Source organism: Silene latifolia, chromosome 3 (genome assembly GCF_048544455.1).
Source record: "Silene latifolia isolate original U9 population chromosome 3, ASM4854445v1, whole genome shotgun sequence".
NCBI lineage: Eukaryota > Viridiplantae > Streptophyta > Magnoliopsida > Caryophyllales > Caryophyllaceae > Silene > Silene latifolia.
Window position 1 is genome coordinate 126,628,353 of NC_133528.1, and position 19,582 is coordinate 126,647,934.

The following is a 19,582-nucleotide window of genomic DNA, read 5'->3' on the forward strand; positions in this document are numbered from 1 at the left end:
ATTAAATAATATTATACTAGTTTAGAACCCGCATAATGAATGCGCGGTATTTATAGTATTTTTATTTTTGTATTACTTAATCATGCTAAATTAACACCTTATTAATTTTTCATATTTCCCGTCATTATATTTTGGTATGAGAAAGAAAAATTGAACTGTAAAATTATTCAAGAAAACTGAGTAAAATTCCACTGTAAAATAATAGTGATATCTCATTAATTGTTTATTTTTCTCGTTATGTATTTTGTTTCGAGCAAAAAAAAAAAAAATTAAAACTGAAAATTAATCAAAGAGAATTGGGTAATGTGCTAAAATGTATTTTTTTAAAGTATTTTTTATACCACAAAGCTAATGGTTTATATTAGTTTTATACTTTAATTAAAATATTATAGTTTATTGTTTAGTGAAATTATATAATTTGATGAAAAGATTAATTTTAATGAAAAGAATTATATAATGAAATATATTATAATTATTAATTTCCTTATCTAGTGAATACAACTAAATTATCAATAGCTTCCTTATTTAAAAAGATGCTTTTTGGAGGGAAAATTTGTGAGTTCACTTTTTCTTTTAGTAGATAGGGGATTCATTAGTTTTGTGTTAAAAAGGTTTCATTAAAACACACATTTTACATCACTTTTCAATTTGCTTGATTAATTTTAAAGTTTCATTTTTTTGTCAAATCAAAATATAAGGATGAAAAATATGAAAAATTAATGAGTTGTCAAATTAAAATTTATAATAATACGACTAACTTTAAAAGCAAAAATCTATATACACCGTGCATGAATTTCATGAGGTCTATACATAATAAGCTAGTTAATAATAAAGCATAGTATATGTCATCTTAAATCGATATCAAAATTAACGAAATACCAATTTATTGAAATGAAACAAACTATAGCCTCCTTAAAAACAAAGATCAATACAATAAAAATATGATGCTTTTGCATATTGTTTAATATATCGTTGATTCTTGGTGTGACCTTCCACGAGGGAGTCTATGAATCCATTAATATTTTGAAGAGGTTTAATTCCGTCTAACTCGATAGATTGAAAGTGAAAATCTGACACTGTTTAAAACACTGTACGAGAAACCTCTGTAGCATTGATCTTATATATATTTGGCAATGACCAAGTAGAAATCAATGGTTTCTTATTGTTCAAGAAACCCACCAATTGGTGGGCTCGAAGTCTCTCCTAATGAAAGGGCGAAAAACTCTCTTAATGAATGGGGCAATGTTTAATTTTCAAATTGAGAGAATAAAGCTAAATTTTGAAAAGAAAATTGGGGTTTATCTTTTTTTTTTTTTTTTTTTTTTGGACAACGATGAACTTTATTAATAAAAACCGGTCACAGTACAAACAAAGGGGCACTAGAACCCCCTAAAATACTAGAGAACCAACGGAGGTAAAACTACAAATGGACGTATCATAAACAGAAAAAGACGGCTTTTCTTGAAAGAGGGGTGATAATGGTCTTCAAAGTGTAGCAGGAGAACACTTCCTTTCTTTTAGTTCTCTTAGTCACAGCGACAGTTGATAAGGCTAAAGTCATATCACTTATATCAAAATAAACCTAACTCAATACTAACTAATAGCTAGCGGTAAGACATATATCGAATTTACAAGGAGGCGGTAATAATCTATTTGTTAATGTAATAATTTGTCTTAAAGTAACAATTTCTTGAAGAGTTGTTTGTTGATTTCTACGAACTAATTGGAATGTACATAAAGGATGTAATCAATAATATTAAAAGGTTTAGGGATCGAGTTCACTAGGTCAATTATCCGGGGGATGTAATTTAATTAATTATAAGGTCAATCGAATTACCTAAGGTCACAAGATCAGCCGTCAATTATGCCCTTTAGATTTAGAATAACATGCAATCGCTATAATTAAACTATATCTATCTGATTATCGCAGCCTATATTAATCCTAACCCGGTCGGAGAAAGTCTTAATTCGCTAGACTAATTAACAATTCAGGCCTAAATCAATTAATTAGAAGAAGAATAATAATCAAACGATAATTCATGCGATATTACTAACAATTAAGTAATTAATCCCCTTATAATCAACCTAGATCCCCTTTACCCTAGATAAAGTAATTAACTACTTATATTAATGAAATTAGCAACAAAAACATAAATAAAAGACATGATTAAAAGCATATAAGATGAACAAAGAAGAAATTGAATAACTAGAACTAGAATGATTAATAATTGTAACAAAGTACCGTAGTAATTATGAAGAACAAGCTTGTAGATCCTAAAATAATAAAAGTACCTGACTAACTTAAGAGTTTTAGGAGTTCTAATGATAATTAAAGCGTAACTTAATAACATAATACGAGCCTTATATTTATATTAGAAAATAGCGTGTTTTAGGTAATATCCGAAAAAGTCTTCAGCAGGCTCCATACTCGATTGAGTATAGGACACTCGATCGAGTACACAGCCACTCGATCGAGTACTGGCTGACTTGATCGAGTATCCACAATTCAGAGCTCTTTCTCGTGTGGATTACTTCACTTCTCTTCTTTCAATCTTCTAAATTTCCGTGCCACACTCCGTGTACCCCGTCATGCCAAACCCGCGGTGCTCCATTTCATCTTTTGCTCCATAAATGCATTGTTTATGCATTAAACACCAAATAGCGGCAATATCGACATTCTAATATAATTGACATATAATAACGCAATTAGCACGAAAACCGTATCAAAAACAACTTAAAGGTGTCATAAAAGTATATAAAAATATGATTCATCAACGGTCTCGATGTACCTGCACATAAAAGAAAAATGGTTGACAGAACCTCATGATCTTTTCTTCAAATTAGAAATAGTCTGATCCAGTCGACCTCGATTATGGGAACGGTCCATGCTGCGGCTACACTTCTTGCTCAAATGCTCTCTAGAAGCAGCAAATTGAAATTGAACCATAGAAACCTTGATAACATGGGAAGAGTCTGACATTAAACGTTTTTTCTTATCTATTTGAAAAACAACCTCCTCTTGAATCAACTTAACACTCGCAGTTGGCTCAAAATTTGTATTTTCGTAACGCATCTCAGGCAAAAAGGTGGGAACTGCTGCTTCCCTTGAGACTTTCTCATGGGGAGTTCCCGTCTGAATAAAAGTTTGTGGAGCGAGGAGACGAACATCCATGTAAGACAACGATCTAGGGTGAAAGAATTGGAGATTCTGGCCCGTCACAAATTCTCATAGTCTCTTGAAGATAAATGTAATTTATTTTAAGGCCGTTTCTTGTTGGTAAAAATGTAGTTAGGAGGTTGTGGATTAGCCGAGGAGGAGAAGTTACAGTCACTCATCATCCAAGGGCTCAGAGGATGCATAACTACTCCCAGAATCCATGGACACATCTTGTACAACAACAGGTAAAAGTAATGGATGATAGCTCTTATTGAAGAAAGTTAGGTTTTTTTTTCTTTCTTAAGAGGGGGTGGGATTGTTAGTCTTATACTCTATGCGTCCTTCTTATATTTGAAGAATAAGGGAAAAAAGAACAACTATTTGCTCCTTAATATTAAGGATTATCGGGGATTGACTGGGACAGAAATTGCACCAGTCACTAAAGCCATCAATGAAAGGGTATCACCATGCATCATGTCTCAGAGAAGCAAATCTTACTCGATGGCCTAGTGCACTAGCCACTCAAGCCATCTATGCTTAATCCCGTCTATGATGACGGTATACCCGAGACGCGGTGCATGGTGATTTGAAAAAAAAAATCCGATAAAAAAAGAAATCACCATGCACCACGAAGGAGGGGAGCCGTCTTACATGATGGCCTAGTGCACCACAACACCAGCCACTAAAGTCCATCGATGCTAAAACCGTCATTACAGCCCCCGAGACATGGTGCATGATAAAAAAAAAAAAAAAAAAAAATCCCAGAATAAAAGGGTCTCAATGCACCAAGCCTCGAAGTGAGGGCCGAAGTTATCGCTCAAAATTAAAGCACATAAAATTGTAATCATTAGTCAATAGTCACATTTTTGCTGGATGAGGAAACACATATCTTTTATGACGTTAATTATGCATGATTTTTTTCCACCACTGAGCATGTACCGTTGCCAAAAAAAAAAAAAAAAAAAAAGAGCATCTTCTCCTCATCTTCTTGGCTTGATATCTAAGGAGCTCCTTTTCTTTCTCACTGACAAATTTAAGAATTCAACTCATTTGATATCTTGAAATAAAAGTTCGCTTCTTGAATTTGGAGTAGATTTTGGTCCCTTTGTGTCCATTATTCTATCATGTTTCAAGAATGACATTCAATTAAGGTTCAAGCAGAATGTTACTTGTCTGCAAGAACAGTAAGTCTCCTTCAGACCGCACGCACTATCCTCTTAATCTTGAGACGGGTCTAATACATACTACTTATATATAAAAATGTATACGGGGCAATATAACCTTAAGATAGATAGTGCGTCTTAAATAAGAATTTGTGCTCCAACATACATTAACTCGCCTTTCATTCAATACCAGAAATTCAATTTAAATAATTATTGATTTTTACTTTATTCGGATGGAGATATGTTGGTTGGTTGGTTCTTATTCTAATTCCTTTTCTATAGAAAAAGACAAATGCAAACAATATATTAATCTGCCTTTTCATTCAACATAAAATGTATACAAGTACACAACTTTTATGTCTTACAAAGGACATTTTTTTTATAAACGGATACAAAGGACATTGAAGCACAAGAAAACAATCAAACACGCATAAACTCTTGAAAGCCTTCCGATAAAGGTCAAGAAGGTAGTGCCTAAGCTCTTCTAGGTAGTAAATAAACTGCTAAGCCACTTCTCCTTTGAAACTCTCCTTCGGTATTTAACGCGGCCGAGTAGCCATCTCCCTTGGTCCAACTTGCCTCACCAACTAGATTTCAAAAGAGATAAAGTTGGAACAATCATCAGTACATAATAGAAGAAACAAGGACAGGAATATCAATAAAAAGAGGACAGGAATATCAAGTAGAGATAACATGAATGTAGACCTGAAAGTAGGTTTCGAGTTTCCTTTTCAGTGTTGAATATTCTCTCTTCAGTTGCTGGAATGTCCTTATGCAGCTGTTTGCACCATGCAAAGGAAATAGGTGAGCGAAAAGTTAAATCCTTTTTAGTGTGGAGGGAGTCACAGAGGCAATTTTAACACTGTCGGGTTTTGAAAATAAATCAGTACCACTCAATAACTTTATCGATTAAGCAGACGAAAAGTTAGATGTGACTGAAAAATAAGATTCTTGATGTAATGATCAGCAGATGTTGAACGTGTTTCTGTAGCTCTCTTTTATTAGTGCTTTTTTTGTCCATTGAATATATGTGGTCTTGAACGTATTGTAGTAATGTTGTCGATAATTTATACTCCGTAGTAGTATAGTTGTAGGCTTGTAGCCGGAGTGTTAGATCTCTTGCAGAGAGTGAATAAGTGTGTCAATAATAGTAAACAATAGTAAATATTAAGCAGCTGTCTTAGGTTCCCGCAAGTCCGTAACACAAAAGGTCCTCTAAAGGCTTCAGTAATGATATGATGCTAGTAATAAGTAGTCTTTAAGGTATAGCAGTATAGTTGTAGCCGGAGACCGGAGACCGGAGTGCTAGACCTCTTGCGGAGGCCAGAGGGTGAATAAGCGTCCCAATAATAGCAAGCAATATATTAAGCAGCAGTCTTAGACGCTTAGAGTCTTAGGTCCGTAAGTCCGTAATCCAAAAGGTCTTAAGGCTTTAGTATAATAATAAGACATTAGTGTGTCACTGAAAGATATGGTCATCCTTTATTCTTTTTCAAGCAGATCAAATTCAGCCTAAAGGTGACAAGACCATGCATATAAAACTAATGAATGTACAATTGTACATAAATTCCTGAATAAAAAGGGAAAATACCCGTCAATATTTCCGGCCCTGCAATACTCTTTGAACTGGTTGCACTCATTTTTTACTCTCTTGGCTCCGATGCTACATTCAGAAAAGGTAATTCAGCAACGTTTAAGCCTTAAGATTTATGGAAAGTATTATGTTAAGTCCTAAGCTATAAAGAGATTAGTTTGCAACATCATAGTTACCCACCGGGGGATTCATAAAACCTTGTATTTTTGGCCTCGCTCAATATTTTTGAGACATTAAATATAAAAATTAAAAATATTAACACTTTTCAAACACAAGGTGGGCAAAATGCACTTTTTTTTTTTATGCAAAGACCTTTGGTCCCCTAACAGTCTAACACGCATCCATCAATGTAAGTACCTAGAGCAACTCCCTTTGAACAGTTGCATGTAGTCGTCCAACTTGACAAAGTCTTGTGGGCACCTGTCTCTGCAGCACGAAAAACCAGTTTAACTCTGTTATTTGACTTACATGATCAACTTTCCTAAGAGACAGACTTATATGATTAATCAAATAGTAGTCCAAGACTCCAAGCCTTAGCAAGAAAAAGAAATGGGAAAACAAAGAACAAGAAGAAAATAGAGAACAGAACAAAGAGAAAATCTTACATTGCTTGCTCTATATTGGTTAGCAACCTTCCCGAATCTCTGTAAAACAGAGTTGAGACCTCCTCTACAAAGTTTGGGTTTGCGTCATCCTGCAACTCTTCTAGCTGAACAAATTGATCATCCAAAAACCCCTGAAATGACAGCATGTATGTTAGAGATGGCGTACCTAGGACAAAATAATAAATGATAACTTCTTATTCAAATTTAAGGCACAGATATGTGTACGGGGCTGTCTCACTGTAATACAGTCCTAATTACCAATATAACTAAATGAGGGTATCATAGATAATGAATTAATAGAGTTGTCTCATAGTGAGCAAGTCTTCTACAAGACTTGCTGTTTTATGGAGGGTAAGCTAGAGAAAAACCTGATCGAAGAGGGATTGTCTCATTTGAGTAACCTGACGGTGTAACTGGTTTCTCTCCATATTAATATAAAGTATTTAGAATGTCGTTTGGATTAAGTATCAGAGAGTGTGTATTTCTCTTGAGTGAAGTTGAGTTGTAGTTAATATACATATGACAAATGGTGCTTATATAGTAAAATTCCAGGAGAGGACAGAGAAAAAGGAGAATAAATGTGAAAAGGAAAGCAAAGAGAAGAGTGAGAGAAAGAATGTTCTGAAGTAGGGCTTTCATTACATGATTGTGAGATGAAAGATATGAGGGAATGAAAAGAAGCAGCTAGTGGATTCACTGTGATGTAACTGATGTTGGAAGGGCATTTGTTGCTTCAAAATCTGCCAGGGAGGAGATACATAAAGAAAATATCAGAAACGCAGCAAACTTGTTTATATCTCTCTATTGGCCGCTACGTTATCCGGACTCAGGAATGTCAGATTCTGATATAGGACAAAGGAGAACCCACCCCAAAAGCTAGCTCAAAGGGTGGTAGAGCCCTTGTCCTATATAAATCCCACATCAACCCCCCATTTGATCGATGTGGGACTCATGTCCCATACCATGCAATGGGATCAGTCCTGTAACAGATTCGCCCATGACAATTTATTTAAACATGGGAGCCCTGTTCTAAAATTGAGGATATGGGTGCGGATACACTTCTTACAAACAAAGAAGTTAGACCGCACATGGACCTAGGCCGCGCCCGTCGAGGAGGGGAGTGTCCACTTTACAAGTCCAAGGAGGTTCCATCCCAAAACCAGTTGGCAATGGATGGAGTAGCCCTTGACTTATAAAGTAGATTACACTTCTCTCTTTCTCCGATGTGGGAGACCTAACATTTGATTCTTCACACGCCCCCTCACCCTCCATGTAAGGTCTCCTTTTTGATCGATCAGCCCCCTCACATGTAAGGTCTCCTTTTTGATCGATCAAGAGCAATGCCATTCTTTTTCGTACCGGTTTCGTCGGGCGAAAACGTCGTCGCTTTTCGGACCCGCCAAATAGTGGCCCAGTTTCACCTTTCGTCAAACGGGAACGTCGTCACTTTTTCGAACCCGTCTTCGTCTCACAACCCATGACTAAACTCTAATACCAAGTTAGACCGCACATGGGCCTGGGCCGTGCCCGTCGAGGAGGAGAGAGTGTCTACTTTACAAGTTCAAGGATGTTCCATCCCAAACCAATTGGCAATGGGTGGAGTAGACCCTTAACTTATAAAGTAGATTACACTTCTCTCTTTCTCCGATGTGGGAGACCTAACATGTGATTCTTCACAAAAGATACTGTTGAGCAGTTGAAATATTTAGAATATAAAAGAAAAGAAATAGAGAGATGTTTGAGAAATAAGACTATCAATCATTAATTATTACTCGTATAATACTAAATGCTTCATACAAGAGAAGTGTCATAGAAGTAAGGGTGGAGCAGGGAGTCTATAGCCATATCCTTGAATTTCGTATTGGACACAGGTACAACCCTATAAGTGAAGAATAGACATAACACAGAATAACTGTGAAAATAAGTTCCAATATATTCCAAGAATTTGCTATACGCTACTTATGATGCAAAATGCTATTTTGAGCGTCCTAAATACCTAATTCGTCTATGATTAGGCGAAACTTCCTAGCTAAGGTTTAACATAAGATCTCTTCTTTCTACCGTGATTTAATTTTTTTCCTTAGTCACAAATACCAATGGGACCAGAGTCCCACATCGGTCATATAGGGTTGGTGAGGGTGCATAAACGTGTGGCTCTCCTAGACTCCCGCATTTTGAAGCTTAAGCTAGCTTCAGAGATAGTGTTTCTCATTTCTCATTATCATTACCGCAATGATTCTGAAGATGCTCCTGCTAGTGAGCAGGCTAAAGGGTAGGGGGGAGTGGTTAGATATACGTAATTTTGCCTAGAGCTTTGGTTCCAATCAACCTCTAACCAACAAAAAAGCAGTCAATAAATAAAGAACAGAGTTGGGAGTAATTTTGAATTAGTCCACAGCCAACATCTTCTCTGAAATGGAATATTTTTTTTGGGAGTACATGACCAATATCCATGTATTGATCATAAATTCTCTTACAAATCATCACTTAAATGAAACCGTTTTCAGTATTAAATAAGAACCTCGGACAGTCACTAAGACACAAAAATATAATGAATGTGTGTTAATACTGTGATCTCCGGACGAATGAGACTGAAGGATACATAAATGCACCAGATTTAAGGGTAAAATAACAAATTTTCACTTAGGTGACCACCTTGGACTGTGTATAGCTTAAAGATGACTAACCTTTCTTGTAGCATGCATGCCTTAACAAATGGAACAGTCAACAGACACAGTTTCCTGCACAATCAGAGGACAATTACATACTGGTTAATCAACTAGGTGTCTGCTGTCACAGTAGGCATGAGCATGGTATTAAATATCGGCTGTAACGGGGTGCATAGGTCACTAATCAAGGAAATTAAGGTTATTGTGCCAAATTTTTTAGATATTGCGCACCACCAACCATTATTGCGATAACTAATTCAGTAATTTAACACTGCAAAGGGAGTTCCTATCAACGAAAGACTATTAGTAAGGGATAGCTTGGGTCACAGCCTCACAGGTCATAAACCTTACCACTAGACCGAAGCTTAGCTTAGTGGTCGTATGAATATAATGTCCTAATTAATGTTTTCAGATGAGCAAGCTTGATAGCTAGTTTGCCAGGGAAATGCCAGAAATATCTAATCTAGATGCACTGTATTGACAGCAGAAAAGGAAAGAAATGTGACGACAAAAACTAGTAGTAGAAAATTGGTAGAACAATGTACTACAATTGTGGGCGCGTTTCATGCAAGAAAATCCTTTAAACATACACATGTACAATATTCATTACGACAATACAATTGCTTGGCACGAGTATCTATCCCAAAAGACCCAAAGCTAAGAACTGTTGTTTCTCTTTTTAGACAAAATAAGGTGCATGTTTTTAACATAAAATACTACATTGTTAGGAAGTTAGCATTGGTAATTTATTAGTAAAGCATGGGAGATCTCAATCAAAAAGGATTAGAATTTATGCAGGAAATGACAGCCACTCAAGAAAAACAATTGTATATAGAAGCATCAACCAGAAATACTAATATTTTATGGGTTTACAGAATCGTATAATTAAGTTTTCAGTGCCAACCTTAAGATCCTACAAATTCCCCTTTGAAAGCTCTACTTTCCCTGCTCACTCTCTTGAGATATTATTAGTTTAACCTGCAGAGATAATCTTCTAAAAGGCTAAACTTATAGCTAAGAATTTTGAGATGGAATATATGTCGGAGATCCAATTATGAAATCCTGCTTAATATTATGTAAAATGTAATGTTTTGCTAGAAGCTGCTTTTAGCTCAAGTAGTTAAACCGTCTAATAATCTATTAAGGCTAAGTGGACCTACACGGTCATAACATGAATAATTATCCTACATAAATAATTCATCTTTAAATTGTTTAGAAACGCATCAGAACCCTTCAGAACAGTGATTCGGCATAGTGTAATATGTTTGTGCTTCTAAATGAATACAAAATCAAGATTCAAGAATAAGAAATTACTATATCACAGTAATGATTCTGAACTTTGAAGAGAAAAGGAAAAGTGAACCTTGTTATTACTAATTACTTTAAATTAAGGTATCCGAATTTGGTCATTCTTTTTCCAACTAATGATAAGTTAAAAAAGGAAATAATTATAATAACAATAAAAACAATCTCAGGGTATGGCTATTTGCTCAGGGAGTAAAAAAAAACTAAGAGGTATTCTGCGGGTGGGGAATAAAAATATCAGCAGACATCTCCAATAAGCGAATAACTGATAACCAAAAAAGGAAAAAGTGACAATAGGAGGAAATGTCCTAATGATGATTGATGTAAAAACTTTACCTTTTAATCATTAGTCATTGTCATGCCCTCTTTATACACCTTCCTGCAAAAAAAAAAAATAGTAGATTGGTAACTGGGAAAGTACAGAACAGAGATTCTCCATTTATTCTGATTACCCAGCCAAGTAAGATGTAGAAGAAGTGAAAATCAGACTACCTTAAGCACACATAGGATTACACATTTACACCAATAAACTCCCCATTGTTCATATTGTCCTTCTCCCCTGGTTTAACATTGATGACCGTTAGTTCTTCTCCGTAAGATTCGCTTCACCGGATCTTTTAACTTGTGCCCTAAGGGACACACATTAGAAAAACAAATGGGAAAATATTCTCACAATTCTCTCATAAAAATTTGAAAGATGAAATTATTGTTACTGTACCATTTTTTTATGATTTAATCCTGAAATATTACTCGTTTGTTTTCTTAATGTGTGCCCTTAGCGCACACCTAGAACATCCGTAATAGAATATTACAACCATTTTATTTTGGAAAAAAAGGAAAATAGCTGTTTTGATAAATCAAACATGATAAATTTAACATTGTACCTTCACATATATTTAGAAAAATAGTCGAAGTTAACCATCAAACTCAAAACAAAAGCAAACAGTATAAATGGAATGAAGGTAGTACTCTAGAAAATTGCAAATGTGTGTTCACATCGACTGCTTTGTTAAAGAAACTAGTAGCAGTGTGTTGGTGGAGGGATCAGAATATGGTCTCATGTTTCCTTCAGGCATATGTTGTGATTCTTCTCCCCCATCACTGTCCCTTATGTTGATAAGCATCCCAGCATGGACAACATTAGCCCCTGATGGGTTTCAACTTTCATGTATGGAAGCAATAAATCAATAATTGCTACAATTAATCATCAGGCGTTGCAAGTTTTCCAATTTCCAACAAAGACTGGTGAAACAGATTATTCAGGTCGGGTTCAAGTTGGTCAATATGGGTGCAGGCCATTTCAAATGCGCTGTTATTAAATCATTTTGGTACAAAAAAAATTGAGTTATTTTCTGGTCAGTGGTTACGGGTTCAGGTCATTCAGGTATTTTCAAGTCATGACCATCAAGGCTTTTGTTTCAAATTAGTCATTTTGGGCCTGACTATTTCTGAGTCAAGTCGATACAAATTCAGGCCTACTTGAAGTTGTTCTTTTCAAGTTCATGTCGGGTCGGTTCAAGTTTTGCTAGGTCTAACCTGATGCATAAACAGGATACAAATAACACATGGAGAAGAATACCTTTAAGATAAAACATATAGAGAGTAGACAGTTAACATAGCAATACTGTTAACTATAAGTAACTAAATAATCAAGTAGTAAAACTCTAAGTAGACACCCTGATCTAAACAGATCCCAAGGCGAAAGAGTATCTGTAGCATCATATGTAAACAAGTCGAAGTGCAGTTATCCTGATCCACGGAGTTAGCTACATCTACAAACTTATGCTTAAGGTTTCATGACATACTCCTGAAGTCCTGATGACCTGATTTTCATTTCCAATAAGCTATGGAGATTTGAGAATGAAGGAGTTCAATGGGTGTCAAAATTCTGAGACATTCTGCCAATGAGAATACAATCTTAGGCTATCACTGGAGATAATTTTGGTTATTTAGCATCGGAGCTTTAGACATAATACCGTCATTAATAATTGGTATGAAATGCTAAAGCGTCAATCGTAGCAGCAAATTGGGTGAGCATGAAGCCTCTGTTCAACGGCCTTTTGAAACATATAAGGGCTGCCATAGTGCCATTTGAAGAATTAGCTATTTTTAGGGTTTTGTAGATGAGTATCCCCTTTAGTTCATCAAGATAGCATGACTACGAATAATACAAACCTTACTGCAGATGAAAGTGATAGTCACAGATGTTAAGCTTCAATGTGGTTTTAATTTAGGCCTGTGAGCAGATATTCGGTTAGCAGCATCAATTCTTCTCATCTTTACCAGTATCACAAGTTTAGAAAGACAACAGGAGCAAAGCATCCACTATGAAAACAACTTTTCCTTTTCCTTCTCCCATCTATTCTCATAATCATCTCAGTCACGTCTCTTTCAGTGACACTTGTCGACAGTACAGAAGAACAAGTGAGCTCAAATTTGGCACCACAACGGTTCTTGGACACCATTTCAAGGAATTTGTAACTCATGTACAGAGCAAATAAATAATACTTCTCCAATTCCTAAACATTGTTAATTTACTTCCCCATATAGTAGTGACAATGCTAAATATCTATAAAAAAGAAGTATTCTCTCTATCTCATCTATTTGTTTACTTTTTCTTCCGGATTTTGTATTTATACAACCACATGCAAATGGGGTAAGTATATTTATAATGGGTAGGTTTAAATTGTAATAATGGTGGGTTTCACTAGTCACACGTATACAACTTAGAGAAAAATGACCTTATATTCGAGACGAGCCAAGGATGAATATTTTAACAAACGGGTGAGACAGAGGGAGTAGTTTCTAATACAACTCATATAAGCTAGACCGATAAAGTTCTGTTCTCAACTTCTTTACCTTGAAAAGAAAAAAGTTCGGCCCTAGATTTCTTTGTAGGGAAGTAGCCCATATATTGCTACACACTGGAAAGAAACAGATGAAGAATCGCTAAACTTAATTATGCGTCTTAACACTTAACGAATTCAACAGATCATCTTTAAGACCCAAATGTAGGAAAAAAAGGCTTGAGCAATCGTGGTTGGACAATGTAACTACTAACTATTTCACATTTTCACATAACTTAAAACTTATTTCACACACAGAAGCATACTTCATTTATTTAACATGCGCAAGTAAAAGAAATTTCTAACAACAACAACAACAACAAAATCAGAGCCTTAATCCCAAAATGATTTAGGGTCGGCTGACATGAATCATCCTTTAGAACCGTCCTTGGGTGAACGCACACCTCAAAATGCGAAAAAATAGAAAAGAAAAAGTGAAAAACAAGAGGGGAGTGAAACATAATACAAAAGCCAGGTAAACTTATAGGTTTTAAAATCGAAGTCCGGATTTTTTTATAAAAACTTGGAGAATTTAAATCGAGGATAAAGATTAAAACGATTTTGAAAACCGAAGTAAAACTTAAGGGTCCGGCATACCTTAAAAGTGAACCAAGTATTAATATATAAGAAAGTTGTTGGTAAAAAGGTGTAATAAATCCGAAAAGAACAAATAAATTTTTAAAAATTAAATAAAAGCATTAAATATATCAAATAACGTCAAAGACTAAAAATCCACATGTATCATTGCCCTCCATTGTGCCCTCTCTGTCACCATTCCCTCATCAAGCCCGATAAATCTCATATCGTGTTGTATCACTCTCAACCATGTATGTTTTGGTCTCCCTCTACCCCTAGCAACCTTTTCTGTTCCCCAAGTCTCCAGTCTCGTAACTTGTGCGTCTATAGGTCTCCTTCTCACATGGCCAAACCATCTTAGTCAGTTTTCCATCATCTTGTCCTCTATTGGCGTCTTTTCCCTAATCACCTCATTCCGTAATCGATCTTTCCTTGTATGGCCGCACATCCACCTCAACATACGCATCTCCGCCACACTCATCTTTTGAATGTGACAATGTTTCACGGCCACACTCGGAGCCGTAAAGTAAGGCAGGCCTAATCGCCATGCGATAAAATTTTCCCTTTAATCTCCTGAATATCACTTGTCAATTAATTTAAAAGGTAATATGGGAAAGCCAATCTAATTCACCCACAAGCCTAAAAACCTGTTTGATATAGCGATGTTTTAACATCAGTTGTGTTCTTAAGATAGAAAGTCATTAGAAACATAAGTCCATGATTTATAACATGCTATCAACAAATTGCTTAAACATACAACACATGGCACCACGGAAAACACAGCTCACTGGGAAGAAAAAGGAGAAGACATACACATGTACAAGAATTTTTTGGATAATGAGTGTTTATTAGCAAATTAATTAGGTAATTAGCGTTCCTTTGAAACTATTTTGGTTCATAGTGTCCACGTCATCGTTTGTATTTTTTTTTTCGTGTTTTTATATGAAGCCGCTAGGATAGTTAGCGGTTTTAATCGTTCTTATTTTTCAAAACATACTACAAGTATTAGAAAACGTAAAAGGATAAGCCACTAATATTCTTAACGGTTTCGGCCCTTCATATTTTCTTGAACATCTTGTGAGCGCTAGCAAAATATTGATGTTTGTGGGAAGCCGCCAATAATTTCAGCGGCTTTCATGGTTTAATTTTCTTTTTTGAATTTTTAATTTATTAGCCTTATGGAATGTTATGAAAATATTAAAGCCGCTAACAATCTTTGCGGTTTCATATAAAAACATAAAAAAAAAATACAAATGATGACGTGGACACCATGAACCAAAATAGTTTCAAACGAACTTAATTATCTAATTAATTTGCTAATAAACACTCATTAACCAAAAAATTCCATGTACAAGTCTTTATGTTTAATGTCATCATGATACAAAATAAGAATATTAGGACCACGTCAAATTTTGAAACAATATCAGTTCAATCAAGGAAACTACAGCTATAAATGCTGCTGAGATGAAGTAATCAGATACAACGTCAATCAATCAATCAAAAACTCCAGTTTTTTTGAAAAAGATTTTATCAAATACCATGACACTTGTAACCAGGAAACAGAGAAAAGGGGAGATAAAAAAAGATGATAAAGACATTTCTTGAAGAAAAAACGTTATGTAAGAATGACAAGTTAGCTGGGATAAGCTCCTGTACTTGAGAAGTGATGACAAGAATCAAAAATCGTAATTGTTAGGTTTCATCTTACCTATGTTTAAGGTAATTACATATGACACTAAGAACAATTACATTTGATACTAAGAACAATGTCAATTCCTCAAAGATGCAATTCGTCTCCTCATCCCACCTCAATGGCAAAATCAGCCAGATCAACCAATTTCATTCCAATAGATATTTACTTTACGGATCCGTCATAGAGAAAAAAAAAAGACTAAGACAGATTCTCTAGAAGGAAACACTGATACCACAGCCATTAGCAGCATATCATCAAAAGAGTTCTGATGAATGAAGTGAATGAAACCTAATTTAACATCATGTATGATTATAACATAACCTACGATCAATTCTTAGCACTCTAAGTGAAATTAACAGTAAAAAGATATACTCTGAGTCTAGAACAATCCTCCACACCAATACCGCTCATCATCACATAGAGGAGTGAAAGCCAGGATACAAACAACTCAGATATTTGAAAATGGAAGTTGCCCCTGAGATATTAGGATAGGATGGAATATTGGATCAAGAAAAGCTGAGACTACTCATCACGAGTGTGCTGCAGAAGAGAAACGAGGGTTTTGGTTACCAAAATGTACGTGACAGCAGACAAGCCTAACCTTAGCTGCCTAAAGTAAACAGCTTTTAACAGTTTTCTATTTTAAGCTTAATTTCTCGAAAACAAAGATGTACACCTACTACAAGTCCACAGCTGCGATCTCTTCATCATAATCGGTTAAGCTTCCAGTGTACATTAATCTTAGTGATGCGATTGTATATTTTCTGTCCGAGAAGTATTATCAAGGAAGATCTTATGCCTCTTATAATTGGCATTTTCATGACAAATCTGATGACACTCGGGGCTGGTCTGGAACCATAACAAACTTAACAATCTCTTTCAGAGGGAGTGGGATTTCAAGCTCACAGTAAATGACAATACTATGAAAATGTCGATTGTTTTTTATTTTATTTTATTTATTTATTTATTTTTAATTTAGCCTGAAGAAGTTTTCTATTAGGAATATTGAAGAACATCAACTAAAGATGCTCTCAATCCCTACAATCAAGGAAAATCAACTCTAACTATTTTACCACTGCTAGTAATTTCTATATAATTGTAACCTTCATCAAGCAATACAGTAAGAAAAACATTCAAAACCATTCTATACTTTACATTTTCCTCATCAAATTATCAAGGTACTAATTCAAGGGTGTGTTTGGATTGAGAGATTTGGAGGGAAAATAAAGGGAGGGAGAGTAGGGGATTTAAAGTCGCTTGTTTGGATACCAAATGAAAGGGTGGAGAGAAATGGAGGGGGGAGATTTGGAGGGATCCATTTTCCCTCTTCCAAGCCTAACCAAAATCTCTCTATAATAGGCAAAATTTTAAGGGAAATTATATCCAAACACCCACACTCCATTAGACCATTACCCCTCCCCTTCCCTTCTCTCTCTTTCCCTTCCCTCCTTTCCCTTCCCCTCCCTTTCCCTCCACTTTTGCTATCCAAACACACCCTAAATTGACACACCTCAATTAGGAAAGTAGTCATTTTGTACTCCCTCCGTCCAAATCATTTGTTCACCTTTTTTATTCTTTGTGAGGAGTGTTTTAATCAAAGGTAAACAAATGATTGGGACGGAGGGAGTACTATTTAGGAGAGCAAAATCTGCTTGCAGTTTCTCAAATGTTCTTGAGAGAATTATTAGAACTGAGAGTAATTCAGATTAGAGATGATCAAAATGCGGGTTTAGGCAAGACACAAGGTAAATTTAACATGGAATTGTGGCCCATGGGCAAGCAGTATAGCAGTTTAGTGGATTGGACTTATTTAACCTTTTCAACCACATAGTCTGTTATTGCAAGCTGGGTCCAATGGGTCATCACACATTCCTGCCCATGAACAACTCTAATTGAGACGGTGTTGTATTGGGTAAAAGCTTAAAGCATATCCCTAATTTGCAAACAATCACATAGAAAATAGAAGAAGAAATACCAGTATTAAGCATCGAACAAGATATCTCAACATTTTTGTGTTAATGAATTCCAGTAGATCTATCTGTATCTAGGCTTGCCCGCAATGAGCAGGGCCGGCTCTGCACGTTTAAAAGCCATAGAGAGACCTGTATTGACATCGAAAATGAGTTTCAATACACCATTCATAATTATAAACATTGAAATAAGAAAGAAAGGGACACAAATGAAAACTCAAATTTAGAAACAGAAAGATGACCACAACCTCTGTCCTCCCCCCACTCCCAATCAACTCGTAAGTCGTAATAGACCAGACATCGTAGTAAAGTGCATAAGAAAATCAAAACATGTAAGTCCCATTTCACATGGTTCATCCGGCCACATTTGATATCACCATCAACAATCAGATCTTACCTTGTTCCATTTGAAGTTGATACTACATAAGTGTGACATTACATATTACCTCCAATCCTCCATCCCATTATTATTTTCCCGTCTAATGTTAGGGTTAACTGAGGTTAACTTTGACTATTAAAATTCCCATAATATGTAGTTACCGTATAAAGGGAAGCCTTGGCGCACCGGTTAAGGTGTTGCCTTGTGACCTAGAGGTCACGGTTTCAAGTCCTTGGAGCGGCCTCTTGCTAAATTGGCAAGGAAAGGCCTGCCCTTCTTACACCCTTGTGGTGGGACCCTTCCCCGGACCCTCACCTAGCGGGGACGCCATCGTGCACCAGGCTGCCCTTTTGATGTAGTTACAGTATAAAATATATCACACCTAAGCTATCAAATCAACTATGTTCACCGTGGACAATATAATTGGGATGAACTACAAATGTATCAGATAATCGATTACGATTTGATACATGCGCAATCAAATCAGAAGAAAACCCTAAAGGTGTGTTTGGATTGAGTGATTTAGAGGGAAAAGAAAGGGAGGGAGAGTAGGGGATTTAAAATCCCTTGTTTGGATAGCAAGTGAGGGTGGAGGGAAATGGAGGGGGAGAGATTTGGAGGGATCCAATGTCTCTCCTCCAAGCCTAGTTAAAATCTCTCCACAATAGGCAAGATTTGGAGGGAAATTGTATCCAACCAACCATACCCCATTCCCCCTCCCCTTCCCTTCTCTCCCTTTTCCTTCCCTCCTTCCCCCTCCCTTTCCCTCCACTTTTGTTATCCAAACACACCCTAAATGCCTCCTAATCAATTAATTTCAACGATACATTTTCCCATAAAATCATGAATAGAAAGAAAATCATATGAGCAGTGAAACGGGAATCAATCAACTACTACACAAATTCAAATAGAGAGAATTAAACTGAATTTATCTGAAGAATGATATGTTCAGAGGATTTCATATTCTGATTTCAGCACAATAGCAACAACGCATTTACAAACCCTAAATTAATACCGTTTCTAAAATATACAAAGCTAATCGAAATTATTCATTTGCTTACATTAGGGATTCAGAGCCTCATAGGGTGGAATCGATCATCGATCTTCATGTAGAACGATCATGGGAATCTCAGTAGCTATATGAAAGAGAAAAAGAAGCCTAGGGACTTCAAAAGTGGCGCCAAATTTGCATTTTTCCACTATAGGTGTATAGTAGGTCACTCGGGTGTTAATAAGACCCTTTTATATATGATAATAAGACGGTCATTTAAAGGTCATACTTCAAAGTATTGGAATGAATTGCAATTCCATAATAAAATGCAGTTAGAATTTAGAATGTTATACTTTACTTCAAAGTATTGGAATGGATTGCAATTCCATAATAAAATGCAGTTAGAATTTAGAATGTTATACTTGCTTATGGGTGTTTGGTTCGACTCTGGAATGGATATACTTGTAGGCATAAGGTGGGTGAACTAGAGTTTAGAAACTTGAGTGTATAGATGGGTGTGAGATTTCAAGAGGGTTGAAATGAAGTTAGAATTCATTGAGTATCTAACTTCATTCCAAAAACATCCACCCAAACGCTAGAATAGATTGAATCTATTCCAAATGCTCCAACCAAA

At 35.8% G+C, this 19,582-nt stretch overlaps 1 protein-coding gene across 5 annotated transcripts; it reads right to left on the bottom strand.

Annotated features, from left to right (window-relative positions):
* Nucleotides 1-4,618: 4,618 nt before the first annotated feature.
* Nucleotides 4,619-19,176, bottom strand: LOC141647993 (histidine-containing phosphotransfer protein 4-like). 5 transcript variants are annotated; one of them, XM_074456401.1, is made up of 10 exons: nt 19,019-19,176; nt 17,584-17,710; nt 10,986-11,052; nt 10,830-10,872; nt 9,207-9,260; nt 6,520-6,650; nt 6,272-6,340; nt 5,912-5,983; nt 5,026-5,098; nt 4,619-4,907 (listed from the first exon to the last, which is right to left on the bottom strand). In XM_074456401.1, exons 5-10 carry the CDS (start codon nt 9,222-9,224, stop codon nt 4,860-4,862), a joined length of 411 nt encoding a protein of 136 aa, XP_074312502.1. In that variant the 5' UTR covers nt 9,225-9,260; nt 10,830-10,872; nt 10,986-11,052; nt 17,584-17,710; nt 19,019-19,176; the 3' UTR covers nt 4,619-4,859. The 5 variants fall into 5 exon arrangements, with proteins under 5 accessions (XP_074312502.1, XP_074312503.1, XP_074312504.1 ...); XM_074456402.1 differs by lacking the exon at nt 10,986-11,052 and adding an exon at nt 17,424-17,480; XM_074456403.1 differs by lacking the exon at nt 10,986-11,052.
* Nucleotides 19,177-19,582: the final 406 nt, after the last annotated feature.

Excerpts from the sequence above, each read along its gene's own strand:
- LOC141647993 (XM_074456400.1), bottom strand. The coding sequence starts at position 6,947 with ATGGAGAGAAACCAGTTACACCGTCAGGTTACTCAAATGAGACAATCC. Across the intron at positions 6,651-6,887 it reads GACAATCCCTCTTCGATCAG|GGGTTTTTGGATGATCAATT; the intron begins GTTTTTCTCTAG and ends CTGTCATTTCAG. Across the intron at positions 5,099-5,911 it reads AGGGCCGGAAATATTGACGG|CTGCATAAGGACATTCCAGC; the intron begins GTATTTTCCCTT and ends TGGTGCAAACAG.